General features: G+C 47.3%; 1 protein-coding gene across 2 annotated transcripts in view; it reads left to right on the forward strand.

Moving 5' to 3' along the window:
* LOC111074722 (laminin subunit alpha-1) overlaps window positions 1-13,979 on the forward strand; it is a 75,330-nt gene that overhangs the window by 22,524 nt on the left and 38,827 nt on the right. For both annotated transcript variants that reach the window (XM_041595202.1, XM_041595201.1), the window contains exons 3-4: window positions 4,034-5,922; window positions 6,206-7,008. In XM_041595202.1, the coding sequence (XP_041451136.1) occupies window positions 4,034-5,922; window positions 6,206-7,008 (2,692 nt within the window). The remainder of the gene's footprint in view (window positions 1-4,033; window positions 5,923-6,205; window positions 7,009-13,979) is intronic.

Consider the following 13,979-nt stretch of genomic DNA (forward strand, 5'->3'; position numbering starts at 1 on the left):
AACGGTAAATCCTTACGGACCATCCCCGAAATGGATGGTGGTTGGTTGCCTGTGGGAATAGGCCATTAGAATTGGTCAATTAAGTGGATATGATTATGCTTTATGGCTCCACCTTTTCGGATGTATACGATCTTTACAAATATGGAATGAAGAAAGGCAAGTACGAGCTTTAGACTTATCGTTCAAATTGATACATTAACGACGGGATAAAATAACATCACAATTGAATATTTTGTTGTCTTCATTAGAAAGTCTTGGAACAAATCGATTCTGATGACCACAATTCTTTGGAACTCTTATACGAACTTATGTATATAAAAAAAAAAAAACCACATAAATAACCGTTTCGAATACTTACACAAACTGTTTGTCGGCAAACATCTGACCAAGCTCAGAAGTACGAGTATTTCCCATTTTCAATGTTTGATGTTAGTCGTTTGTTGTTGAGTGTGTATCTTTTTCTACAGACATTTAATTGCTTCATTAAATTTAGCCAAATTTGGGTGGAAAAAAAAATACAAAATACGAGTAGTTGGCGGGTACTCGAGGGGCCGGTCATTTGGCATCGGTATTGGTTTCGTAACTGTAATTCAAATGTTTGACAAGTTGTTGCAACATTCGCTGCACCAGCAGCAAAAAACAACAACAGCAGCAACAAATGCAATTTCAGCAAATCCAACTGCCGCCACAGCTACGACAACAACAAGCAAACCGTGATACAAGCCACGTACGCGACGCATTTTAGGCGCAGCAATTATTTTAATGGTCAATTTATTTATTTGTTTTGGCTGTGATTTTCGTTTTCTTTCTTTTTCTTTTACGAATTTACCTGTGAATTTTTAAAGCCTTTTAAAGAACGCTTGCGTTTGTCGTCGTGCCTTGCTTCTGCTGCTGCATCAAAAGTCTGTTGCATTTACATACTTTGCGTGATTGAAGAATCGCTTGAAATATTTTCATGTTATTTACCAGGAAGCGTACCCCGGGGGGCCGTCGGTTTGTGGAAGTGTCCAGAGCTCGCAGAGTGCACTGCGAAATTCATTAGAGCTATTTAAGGCCTTTAGTTTTATCAATTTATTAATGTTCAGCTACTTCAATCATTGGATTTGTCTCCAAAACAAAAACATGTAATCAAAATTATTCAAAACCACATTCCTTACCATTTGAAGCAGCCCGCTTGGCCCCACCAAAAGTGCAGCTACTTGTTCAATTCGGATGATAAAAGTATGCTTTTTGGTGGAAGCCCAAGCCAGTTATACAAAACTTTGCTCATTCTTGAGCCGCATTAATGCGCCAATTTTCAGAGATAAAAACTGGCAGCTGACAGAAAACTTTTCGATTACTTCAGACCGAACACTGAGCATGTCGAAAAGTACGAGCATGGGAGGGAGATAGGAAGAGACAGAAGAATATGCACGAACACACACGGGATAAGAAACATGTCTGCCATGTGGGTTCATTCACCATCGCGTTGGGTGTTATCTAAAAACGTGCGGGCCCAAAAAAAAAGGGCCACAAAATAACGGATTCTATGTAGTATTTCTTCAAATGGGCCAGAAAACTTTATAATTTGGCAAAAAAAAAATATGCCGAGATAGGCCGAGAATGGTGTCTAGCAGGCAAAAATAAAACTAAGACCAAAGCCCCAAATTTGTTGTCTTTTATTTGTGGGGTTTCAGTCTGTCTACTTCAATTTTTCGCCCGTTTATTTTTAAAATTTGACGATGTCATGAGTTTTCCGTTTGCCTCCCTTTCTTTTGGCAATTAACTGAGCAGCAGACGAGTCTAGTGGGGTGGGTCCTACGGGTAGGCAGAGGAAGTTTGCTGTCGGTTATGCCTGATGGCTTTTCCACATTGAGCGATAAATATTTGATTGCCATAAATGTTAATTTGGGTAATTTACGACATGCAATACAATATTCTCTCTCCTCTCCCAATTACTGACCGACTCCCCTCTGTCTGACCCTGTCCCATTCCCAATTAAGTTGTCTCGGCTGAATAATTTAACAATTTCGTTAGACTCTCTTTGACTTGGCCTTATCAGTGGACAAGCAATCACACACTCCCCTCCCCGACCAAATATTCATACTACTACTAGTGATCTTCATCGGTCCGCCCGTCCATTGGTCTAAACTGATAAAAACGTCAGAGCGTTACCCTTGAGGCCGTCAGCTTCACCTGCCACCTGCCGCCGATTGCAATCTACAACGATTTTCACATCTCCACATGGCAGGAGCAGAAGGAGTCCATGTTCTCCGTCTCTCTGTTATCTGGAACTTGTTTCTGTTCGACAGGCAGCAGGAAGTTGGTTCGCAGTCCCAGAAGGCCAGGCTCTCAAGTTCTCAAGCTGATTGCGATCAAGGTCTTGGGCAGCAATTTGAGTTGGACAACATAATTAATTCAGTGCAGATAACTGTTCGATTTAGTTGCATTGTGTCAGAGCAGCAAGGCATTTTCTGGGAGTGCATTATGCAATGAACTGTTCGAGGTGGATATATTTGAGGGATGTTTACTGAAGCTGAAAAGCCACTGAGAGATTAAAGTAATAATTAATGTTGATCCAATGAACTCTATTTATTGGCATACGAGAAGGGGATTCTCAATTGAATAAAGTAAGTTTGCAGTTTAAGTTTATGAGCTAAGCTACTTCGTTATTCTGTAATGAAAACAATGCATTTTTCACACACCTTAAACTGTTTCCATTTCCACAACCAACAACAATTTCTCACTTTTCGAGTATTTTTACGATACCAGATATATGTATAGTTTATGCCTGTATTGTGCGACTACTAAAATTTTAGGCCGACGTTTCTCTCGGCTGTTTACCCATTTCAATAATCTTATCAGCCGGACAGCTGCTGTTGTTGCTGTAATCGAATACTCGTACAGGCGGCAATCCAATGGAGAACGCACGCATGCGCGCACTGGCTACCCACTCGACTCCTTGGGTTTTTCTGCACCTTATCTATCGCCTGGTCACATCTGCTGGAAAAGTGTGACGAGAAAAACGCTGTTGGCGATGCCATTAGCTACTTAGTGAGTTGGGGCAAAAAAGAGGCGTTGAAATTTGATAAAGCTGTTGGGAGCTTGGGATTATTGCTGGCTGCCGCTCTTAGATATCATTGAATTTGGAATGGCATTTGGTGCCTAGTGCCTGGTGGCTGGTGCCTGGTGGCTGGTGCCTGGTGGCTGGTGCCTGGTGGCTGGTGCCTGGTGGCTGGCTTATGATGACTAGCGAAAAGCCGATAGAGAAAAGATAGATCGAAATATCTCGTTAAATGGCGCCATGTGGACAAAGTCAGTGAGTCGCAATCAATTATACACCTTGCCACACCTTCGCCACAAGTCGCCCGTCGAAAAATTCAATTGCATGCCTTTTATTGATTTCGTTTCCCTCTTTTCGGCCTGGGCCTGTGTGTCTCTTTTTTTTGGTCACTGATCCTCGATAGGCGCAACATTTTCAGCGTCTCGCACACGCGACGTTTTTGGCATTTCGCTTTTTGTTTAACAATTTTCCGAATATCGTTTGAAAGAGCCAGGAGGGTCGGCGGTATCGGCCTGGCTTTTGCTCCCTGGGGCCTGCGGTTGGTGGGTTGACAGTTTGGGAAATTTATGACACGACGATGCCAATGGCGGGTTAAGAGATTTCGCTAGCACTGGCAGCACTGGCAAAGATATAGACGCAGTTTGTTGGTAGTCGCAGATGCAAAGATATATGTACTTGTACACAACACAGCCGAATAGAAACATCAGCCATCAGCCAGTGACAGAAGCAGTGACATTTGGGTGCGTAGATAATTTATAGTCCATTTGCTCAGTGGCTGTAAAACTACAAGGCGGGGCTGGGTGGCGGGCCTTGGTGGTGGAGAAATAAGTTAATGTTAATTCAAATATGTGAGTGAATATGCGAATATATGTATGTACATGGAAGTAGCGGCTTGTATTTATTGGGTATTTTGCTAGTGTAGAGAACCGCGTTGGTCCCTGTACGAAATTGATCTATATTGATTTTTTCCTTCACCGTTTCTATTTGCAGACCTATCAAATCTTCTTTGTGATGCTCAAGTCGGCGAACTCGCCCCGACCAGCCTCGTGGATACTCGAAAAGTCCCTGGACGGCATCGACTACGAGCCCTGGCAGTACTTTGGACTGAGTGACGCGGACTGCAGGCGTCGCTGGAATCTATCCGGACAGAACGGCAAATACGTCTTCCAGAACGATACCGAGGTGATTTGCTCGACGCAGTTCTCGAAGCCTCTGCCCCTGGAGAATGGAGAGCTGCATGTTTCACTCCTGAAGAACCGTCCCGGGGCCATGGACCAGAGCCCACAACTCATGCAGTTCATTACCGCTCGCTATATGAGGATTCGACTGCAGGGAATGCACTCCACCGCCAATCTGGACAACAGCGTGGACTGGCTGCTCGACTCGCTGTCGTTGGAGAAGCGCAGCTTCTACTCCCTCAAGCAGCTGCGGGTGAGCGCGCGACTGGACTGCCACGGGCACTCGGACCGAACGCACGAGGTGGCGGGGAGCCCAGTGGTGCAGTGCGTCTGCCAGCACAACGCCTGTGGAGTGCAGTGCGAGGAGTGCTGCCCCCTTTTCCAGGATCGACCCCATCGACTGGGCGAAGAGTGCGAGATCTGCCAGTGCCATGGCCACGCCGAAAGCTGCTCATACGACTCCTTCCTGGACACGGGCATCTGCCAGGGCTGCTCGAACCACACGGCCGGCAACGAGTGTGAGTTCTGCGAGAGTGGATATTACAGGGACCTAGGCTCTGGCCTCACGGAACCCTGTGTGGCGTGCAGCTGCGATCCCATGCGCTCCACCGGCAGGTGCCATCCCGAGGGCGGCCATTGCCATTGCCTGGAGGGATTCCAGGGCAAGCAGTGCGAGGAGTGCGCTCCAGGCTACTACGGAGAAGAGTGCAAGCCCTGCGAGTGCGATGAGAGGGGAACCCTCTCATCCGACGGCTCCTGCTCCGGTAAATGTGAGTGCAAGCTCAATGTGGAGGGGGAGGCCTGCTCCGAGTGCGCCCCCGGATACTTTGATCTGAGCGAAGGGAACCCACTCGGCTGTTCCAGCTGCTGGTGCTCCGGTGTCTCCGATACCTGTCACAGTGCCAAGCTCCAGACACTGGCCTTCGAGACACTCAACGATTGGAAGCTCACGGACATACAGAGGAAGCAGTGGTTTCCCATATCGGTCGATGCGGAGAAGGGCCTGACCTTTGGCAATGAACCGGACGAACTGGAGGCCATCTACTGGCAGGCACCCTTGGGATACTTGGGCAATCGGCTGACCAGCTACGGGGCCAGACTACAGCTGCTGCTGTCGTGGGTGGTGATGCGGGGCGACACCTCGGGCAAGTCCTCCACAGGACCCAATGTGATATTGTGCGGCAAGAACGGACTGAAGATTGGCTATGCCGATGACTCGTTCGTGGGTCTGGAGGCCAGCCTGAATGTGACACTAACGGAGGAGGGCTGGTACCAAGTGCCGCCCGCCATCAAAGACATCAAGACCAGACTCAGGCGAACCGAGGGCGGGGAGTATCATGGGGAGTCGGTGACCCGGTCCCAGTTCCTCTCGGTTCTCGTTTCCCTTGACGCCATGCTCATCCGCGCCGCCTTCCACACCGACCAGGTGGAGACCTCGCTTGTGCGGGCCGTCATCTACTCCGGCGGAGTGGAGCTGGGCGCCCAGGCTTCTACGCAGGTGGAGCAGTGTCTGTGCCCGGCCGGCTACACGGGCCTCTCCTGCGAGGGCTGCGCCTTCGGCTACAAACGCATCTACGAGAACTCCACGGAGCACCAGCTCCTGAGCAAGTGCATCCCCTGTCCCTGCAACGGCCACTCGAACTCTTGTGATCTGCAGAGCGGCAACTGTGGCGATTGCATGCACAACACATTTGGCGAACGGTGAGTTTTTAAATCGATTTTCCACCTTTAGCCAGGGCACGCACCGTGGAAGGTTTGCAAACTCGCTAACCCACCACGAAAGTTCTTTATAAAAAGCTCTTTGAAACGATTTCCAATGATGTGGCAGCGCTGTCTTTCCAACGCTGTTCAATGATGTGGCAACGCTTGGCCATAGAAATTAATTTTAAGAATAATGATAAACCTCTGTGCTTGCGACAAGAAGAACTTTAGCACGGGGCAGGAATGTATTTATTTATACGTATATATTTGGATTTTCTTCTAGCTGCGAGCGTTGTCAGCTTGGATTTTATGGGAACCCTCTGCAGGGAACGCCCCACGACTGCAAGCGTTGTGCCTGTCCCCTGCCCGAGGAGTCGAACAACTTCTCGCCCAGCTGCCAGCTGAAGAGCTACAACTACATGGATCTGAATCCGCAGTTCGAGCTGATCGAGCACGCCGAGTACATTTGCACTCAGTGCCCGGAGGGATTCACCGGCGACCACTGCCAGATGTGCGACGACGGCTACTTTGGCGATCCGCTTCAGATCGGCAGCAGCTGCCAGCGGTGCGACTGCGCCGGCGGACCGTGCAACGTGACAAGCGGCGCCTGCATCACCTGCAAGGGCAACACCGAGGGCTGGCACTGCGAGCGATGCAAGTTGGGCTACTGGGGAGATCCTGCCGTCGGGTGCGAGCCCTGCCTCTGCCATGCCGAGGGGTCGGAGAGCGGACTCTGCGATAGCACGGATGGGCAGTGCCTGTGCAAGCCGCGATTCGCCGGACAGAAGTGCGACGAATGCGATTCAGGCTTCGCCCATGTGGACCTCCGGTGTCCGCCGTGCAGCTGCGATCCCCTGGGCACGGCTGTCCCCGACACGTGCGACCAACGGACGGGTCAGTGCCAGTGCAAGGTGGGCGTCCTTGGTGTCAAGTGCCATGAGTGCCAGGATGGATACTTTGGCATGAACGTGGATGCCCAGCAGCTGGAGGATCTGACTGCCTTGCGACTGGCCGAAGACGACGCCGACTGGGAGCTGGTGGCAGAGACCGATGATCCAACGGATGCCCCCACGGTGGCCTGCGAGGGTAAGTACCTAAGATTATTACGCTTCCCAGCAAAGCGCCTGAGAACAAAGAAATTACTCAAAATGATAAATCGGGCGCACCTATGAAAAACAGATGTGGAAAGTGGGCGGCCAGTGCGGGTCGGGGTTCGGGGTTCGGGGTTCGGGTCCATCAATAACTTGGAAAACATAATTGAATTTCTGCTCTACATTCGATGGCAAAGTGAAACGCGCTCTGGTGCTCTTTATTGGCCCCAATTTAAAGAGCCTAATGCACAAATCAGTCAAGTTCTCGGTGGGATCGATGCATCTGGTTGTACGGCCCAAAGTGGAAGGAGAATACAGACACCCAGATCTCGAAGACTTTTTGTGTTCTGAGACTTATTTCGGCAGAATTAAATGGAATATGGGATAGTGAATTACTATTCAAACACACATTTCCCAATTGCTTCAAACGAACACAGTACGAGTATCATCTGGAAACATTTTGTTGTATACGAAAATCAAATATCTCACTTTTGCATAATCCAAGCATTAAGCAACCAAATTACCATTTTAACTCAAGTCTTCATTGCTTCAAATTCAACTCATCTATCATTCGAAATGCATTACAGGCCCATTACTCGTACAAGCCCATTGTAATGGGATACTTTATGGTAGCTGGTTCTCCTTGGAGTCGGCTTTTTCATCATTTTTAACACCATTTACAGAACGGACAATGGGCAAAAAGCCGTCTCCACCGCCATGGAAGACGACTCTTCTCGAATAACCATTTGGTGCTTTGGTTTGGTGTTTTGTGAGCCAAACGCGGCAGCCCATTCTGAAGTAACGCCATGGAGATGGCTTAGTGTTTTCATTGAGTTGTACTTGAACAAGAACTCGGATTGCATAACCTTTTTCTCTCTTATTCAATTTTACGTTTGTAAGCGAGTGCTTCTGTGGTTTTTCCCCAGGCTTTTCTGTTTTTCTAATTGTTTGTCTGTCATATCTTCATGCTTCAGGTAAGCTCCCTCCCATGCACAAATCTTGTAGCCTCGGCCTGTTGCTGTATTTTCATTTGTCGGCAGTCACTCTGCTGATTTTACGAGTATGTGCAACCAACTAAGATTTAAGTTGTGTTCAGCTACTTGCCTTTTTTGTGGACCATCTGAACTGTGTGTGGGGGGTTTGAACATAATTGATTTTCGAAGGAAGTTGGACACTTCAGGAATAGCCAGAATAATTGCAATTTTCTAGAACCAATTTTATTTAGATCTATTCCATGATCAAATAAGTTCATTGCCTTACAGATAACAGTGCACGATCCAAGGATCATTCATATCTTACGCTTTAAAATTAGTCAGGCTTAAAGCCGCCATAACTCCAGCCAAAACATACAATCTATGAAATGGGCGGCTTTCGAGCGACAACAACAAATTGATTTATAGCCAATGGCCAAGAAATCTAAGTTATGACAGAGCATAAATGTCAAAAAGTTATGCAAATGGCCTGGCCACAGCCCCACAGCAGCCATCTCCAGCCGCCATCCACACTCCACCCAGCCCCACCCCACGCCCCACCCGATCGGACCAAATGAATAACGAGACTTCCCTGGAACAGGTCAAAAAGTGTCGAAAGACACGCCAAGATCTTGGGAGGAGACCCCCACAGATTTTTGTTGCCGTATTTTGCAACATTTTGCAGGCTGTCGTTGCCGTTTGTCTACAATGGCCGAACGTTTTGGGTCAAAACATCAAGACTCTTACGTGGAAAAACCTCACGTAACACTTAGTGGCAATATATTTCAGCGATGTGGATTTTCATGGCACAGTTTGACAGCCATTGGCAGCACCACTCAACTGGTTCCGGCAGTGACGGGGGTCATAAATCTTGGACTTCTGTGCGGGTCCGTCCACCAGATACTCAGATCACTGAGAAACCACCAGGAAAATGGCAAATGGCAGACAAAGCTAAAGCCAAAGCCAGTTTCCAGTCTTTCTCTCTCTGTCGATGTCTCTTATCGATGCATCGAAAAATCTACCAAAAGGAAAGACAAGAAGCTGGAGACCGAGACCCTGACAGTGAAGGCCAGAAAGAACAGTCAATGGTTAAGGATAAGGCCAAGTCGCCCACGCTGAGAAAGAGCTAGAGCTGGAGCTGGCTGGAGCTCTCAGCTGCAGGTGGGAAAGCTCGTTTCTTATAATTAGAAAGTACATTTTTGGGGGAAGAAACAGAATTCTCCAGTCGCTGCCTTATAAACATTCCTGCAACTGGCAAACCACTGCTACTACTACACCTACTAGTATATTTTTGCATTGCCAACTCTGACAGGCACTTGGTCATTAGCCAAAAACAAAAAGCTCTCGAGGAACAGCAACAATTACCATTACCAACAGTAGCACGTGCGTTCGGGTCTTAGCCTGGTGCAAATTTATAGCCCACGCATAAAATTGTGCAGCTATCTGAGAAATTAAGCAGCAAGCTACGAGATACATTTAGCCGCTGGTCATATTTTGTAATCAGTTCCATTTGCCGCTCACCGAGCCACATCGAAAACAGACACACTTCTGTGTCGGACTCTGTCTGTGGGGAGTCTGTCCACACAAACTCAGACTCAAAGACTCAGAGACTCAGAGTCAGAGTCCGACTCAGTCCGAGTCTGGATCAGACTGCATGGAGCCACTATGGTGCGGTGTCCAGTTTTAAGATCAAGCCCAGCCCGGCCGGGCCTAGCCACTTTGGCAATTCGAGCCAAGCGGCATATTTTCATGTGGCTGTTGTTGTTGCTGCGTTGACATTTTTATGGACATCGGAATGCTATCGGGCCCCAGACTCCTAAACAGACCCACAAAAAAAAAAAACAAAAAAAAAAAAAAAAAACAGAAAAACGGAAAAAATTTCAAACAAAATCCACTTCGGTTTCCACTTTGACTTTGCCCCCTTTCCGTTGCCGCAAACTGATTAGCGAAACAATTTCAAATATTTGTGTTAAATAACTTGACAATTAATTGCATTTTGTGGATGCGGTTGCGTTTGTTGTGGTTTCGCTGCTCCCGTGGAGGTGGTTCAACTGGAGTCTGGCCCCAAACAATCGCAGCCAAATTAAGTTATACTCGTTCAATTTGAGAGTGAATTTTGTGGTGGCATTGGCGGTGCCTTAAAGAGATCTGAAGGCTATTTTGGGGAGATAATCAGATTAAGGGAAGATGAATTGTAAGTGACTTTGGGAGAAAAATTGCAAAGCCACAATGAAACTACTCCAACATCTGCAAACAATTTGAAATGCCATGCCTCGCTTCTCAACTAGGCCAGACAATTGCAACAAAATTATACTCGCACTCACAAACAAAAAATGGCAACTGGCGCAGTATCTTTTTCATGATGAGGCTGAAAAACTGGCAGAGAAAAAGCTGCTTTATAGCCAAGACAGGCCAAGACGGACTCCAAGGTAATCAAGAAGCGTCTAAATGGACAAAATGGAGCAGCAACTGCTGCTGCTGCTGCTGCTGCTGTTGCTTCTGGCGCTCCACTCTCGTTGCAGTTGGATCTGTCAACGCATCACTCGAAATGGGGCAAGAGGATCCTCGAGGCAATAAATCTCAAATAATTTCCAAACAAATGTGACATAAATCGTCTGGCTAACGGTAGCGGCAGCATGCAAACCAAAACATCGACACTAATGAATGTGGCCAACAGAGTGTAATTGTCAAATGACAATTTGTTAACAATTGCCAATTTGAAGCCACTTCGAAGCCAGGCTACAACCAAATTTGTTGTCACTAAAAAGCAGGAGAATATCTTGAGGAAAGAGCGAAAGCACTAAATACCCTTTCAGATCTTCAGATGTGCAGGAAAGCGCAGGGAACTAGTTGACTGAAGAATAAACTTATGAGGAATTCGGCATATATCGTAGTACCCTCTGCCAATCAGGCAATGCATTGGCTCTGAAACTGCAGCTAGGTCATTATCGCAAACACTTTTCTGGCAATGCGGGGGACCGGGACAAGGCAGACTGGCATTTTGATTTTCTAATTTATGGCCCAGACTTTCGCCTCCTGTGTATCTATATCTTCTAGTGGCCCGGTGCCATGTTTTCGCTATCGCCAACGTCCATGTCCATGCTGTCGCAGTCGTCGTCGTCGTTGTCGTCGTCTGCTTCTCCATTTTGGTCGTGGTGTGATTTTAATTGCTCTTACAAATGTTCTTCGTCGCGCATGCTTCGCAGACTTTTCGAGTGCAAATCTATGTAGCCCGGCTCCGGGCTGGAATTGGGAATTGGGTAACGTAACACAAAGGCAGAGATTTATAGCCGGCCACATGTTTGGGAGGGAATTTTTGCCTTTTATTTTTGAGCGGGTACTCGTGGAGCATGCAATGTTTTCATTTCAGCTTTATGTGTGGGTGGAAGACCGAAATAGAGGCTCCACTTATCGTTGGAGTATCATTAGGGGCATACTTTTTAGTAGTCTAACTTATAGTTAGATGTTTGCATAGAAAGCACTCTACTAACCGGGCCGATCGGGCCGATCGGGCACTATCAATCTACTCATTCACTCATTCACTGATGGCGATTGTCTGCCTTGTCACTTGACACTTCGCATCATTTGCATTCAACTCAACATATGAAATATATTGTTTTCCTGATAGCCAGGAGAGCTTACTCCGCTCCATACGATTACAAAAGAATCGCTCGAGTCCCACAATCTATTCGAAAATGCCACCCAGCTGAGCCATAAAAACATAATCTTTCAAGCTTTCGGGAAAATATTAATTAGAAAATAATATTTCCAACAACAACAAATATGTGAATGCTATGTGAATGAAACTCAAGTCAGGCGCAGGCATATGCCATTAAAAGGCACAAAATAATTAATAAATTATTTCCAGTCAATAAAGTTTTCAAGAGTTTGTATTGCAACATATATTACGAGTATTTTTTAAGCTTCCCAGGGGCTGGGGCGTCCCGCGGATGGGCAAGCGCCGCACCGATCGACTGGAGTCGATGTGGCAGTCGGCAGTCTGCAGTCTGCAGTCGCCCCATGTCGGTTCATTAGGGTCAGGCCCGGAGACTGTGCGCAGAGACCGTGGGCCGAGTCTCTGCCTTGGCGGTTCATAAAAATTAGTTGGCTATAAAATTAGCCTGACGCTAGAGGAGAGGGGAAAAATCCACACAAATTGAATTGCACTCCATTCATGGAAATCAAATTCCGTTCGCTGTCCATTTTAATTGTCCAATATTTAGATACTTTATGGCATACAGATTCTCTCAATGGGAATCAGAAGAACCCTGGTCCGCGCACCCGAAACTCAGTTCGCTTCTATTAACACAACACTTCTGAGGTGCCTGAGAGTACGAGTGAGTTTAAGCAAGCAAGGAAGTGAGAGGCCGGTGCGAGACTTCTCTGAATACTCGTAGAACTCCACCAGCAGGTGAGTTGCGGGCTGGTGTGACTTTTAGCTGCTCGTAAACAGCCCACTCTCCAGAAGGTGGAAATGTTCTGGCCGTTGAGCGGGAGTTTGGATGGCTGAGCAAAATTGAGTGTCAGTGACATGACAAAGCGATTCATTGGGTGTGTGAGGGCTCTTTATGGATTTCAAACTGCGCCTTGGGAAATTTGGAAAAGTGTTAATGACGGGTTGTATACCATATATGACCTTATGGAAGCTACAATATGTTTCAGCTTCGGCTCTATATTGTCCAGTTCTAGCTTACGTTTTATTGAACATATCCTTGCCCTTCGTCCATATCCAAATCAACGCACATCCAGACTCTTCTTGACTGAGCATCGACATTCACCATACCCATACACACACGAATAAATCCAAGTCTTCCCGACAGCGACACCATTATACACAGTACATTATTCCTCCTTGCTTTCCAACTCAAAACTTTCCTTGTCGGATCAGCCAAATGTTCAATACTTTCTCCAACTTCAACCTGGCCTTTTTCCCGCCTCGTTCTGATGTTTGCTCAGTGGTATCATATGTGGGGTCCGTGTTCAACCTTCTCTAATCTAAATGACAACTCGTTGGATTTTTCGGGCTTTTCGCCCAAAAACATTGCTGAAAATATTTTCGTCTTGCTTTTGGTTTTTGTGGCTTCTAACAGCACATTGATTGATTACAAAACGTGCGCCGAGCATTTTCACGGCAGCAACTCAAGCTGCAACAAGGCCTGGCAATTGTTTTTCGCGCAGAGACTTTTCCACAATGGCATTTTCTTCATTTGCGCCTAACAATGGCAGCACTTTGTCACGATTTTTGCCGCACAACTAACAAGACACCGGTAACATGTTGCTAGCGGTGGATATTCACTGTTGCTGCTACCATTTAATGTTGCCCCTGATGCTGTTGCCACGGTGCGCCGTGTTGAATTATCACCGCGCATGTGTGACTAACCTCCCGAGGCGGTGCACAACAAAAAGCGACCCATCGCACCGCACCGCAGTCGGAGCCATAAAAAGCGCCACATTGCCTCGACCGCTCGCTTTTTCGGCTTTCCCTCCTCCAGAGCCTCAACCTGTTGCTAATGCTTTCCTCGACCCTGCCTGCTGGAGCTTCAGTCATAATTTCTGCTGCCAACCGCTGAGTCCCAAAGCAGTCGACAAGAGATTCCTTTTTTATTTATGGAGCCACCAGATTCTCCTTCTCCCTTTGCTGCCGCTTCGCCTGCTCTTGCTCCAGCTGCTGCAGCTGTAGCCGTAGCCGTAGCCGCTGTGGCTACTGTAGCGTCTTTGAATTTTGACCGTCGGCGGCATGTGGCACGTTAATGATCTTGTTACCCTGGAGACTCAGTCGGGCCCTTTTGCATAGTCCCATGAATGAGGTGTGCAACTAACGAGCGTTGGCCCCTTTTCTTCGCCTCCAATTGTCTGACTCTGAGTGTGTATCTGTGAATCAGACGGGTATCTGTGAGTCGGAGACTGAGCCTGTGCATGTGTATGTGATGATAGATCTGTGAATCATTAATAGCTGGCAGAGAAACGGAATTGCGCAGAACACTGATTGGTGGAG

This window comes from Drosophila obscura, unplaced genomic scaffold (assembly GCF_018151105.1).
Source record: "Drosophila obscura isolate BZ-5 IFL unplaced genomic scaffold, ASM1815110v1 contig_46, whole genome shotgun sequence".
Lineage (NCBI taxonomy): Eukaryota > Metazoa > Arthropoda > Insecta > Diptera > Drosophilidae > Drosophila > Drosophila obscura.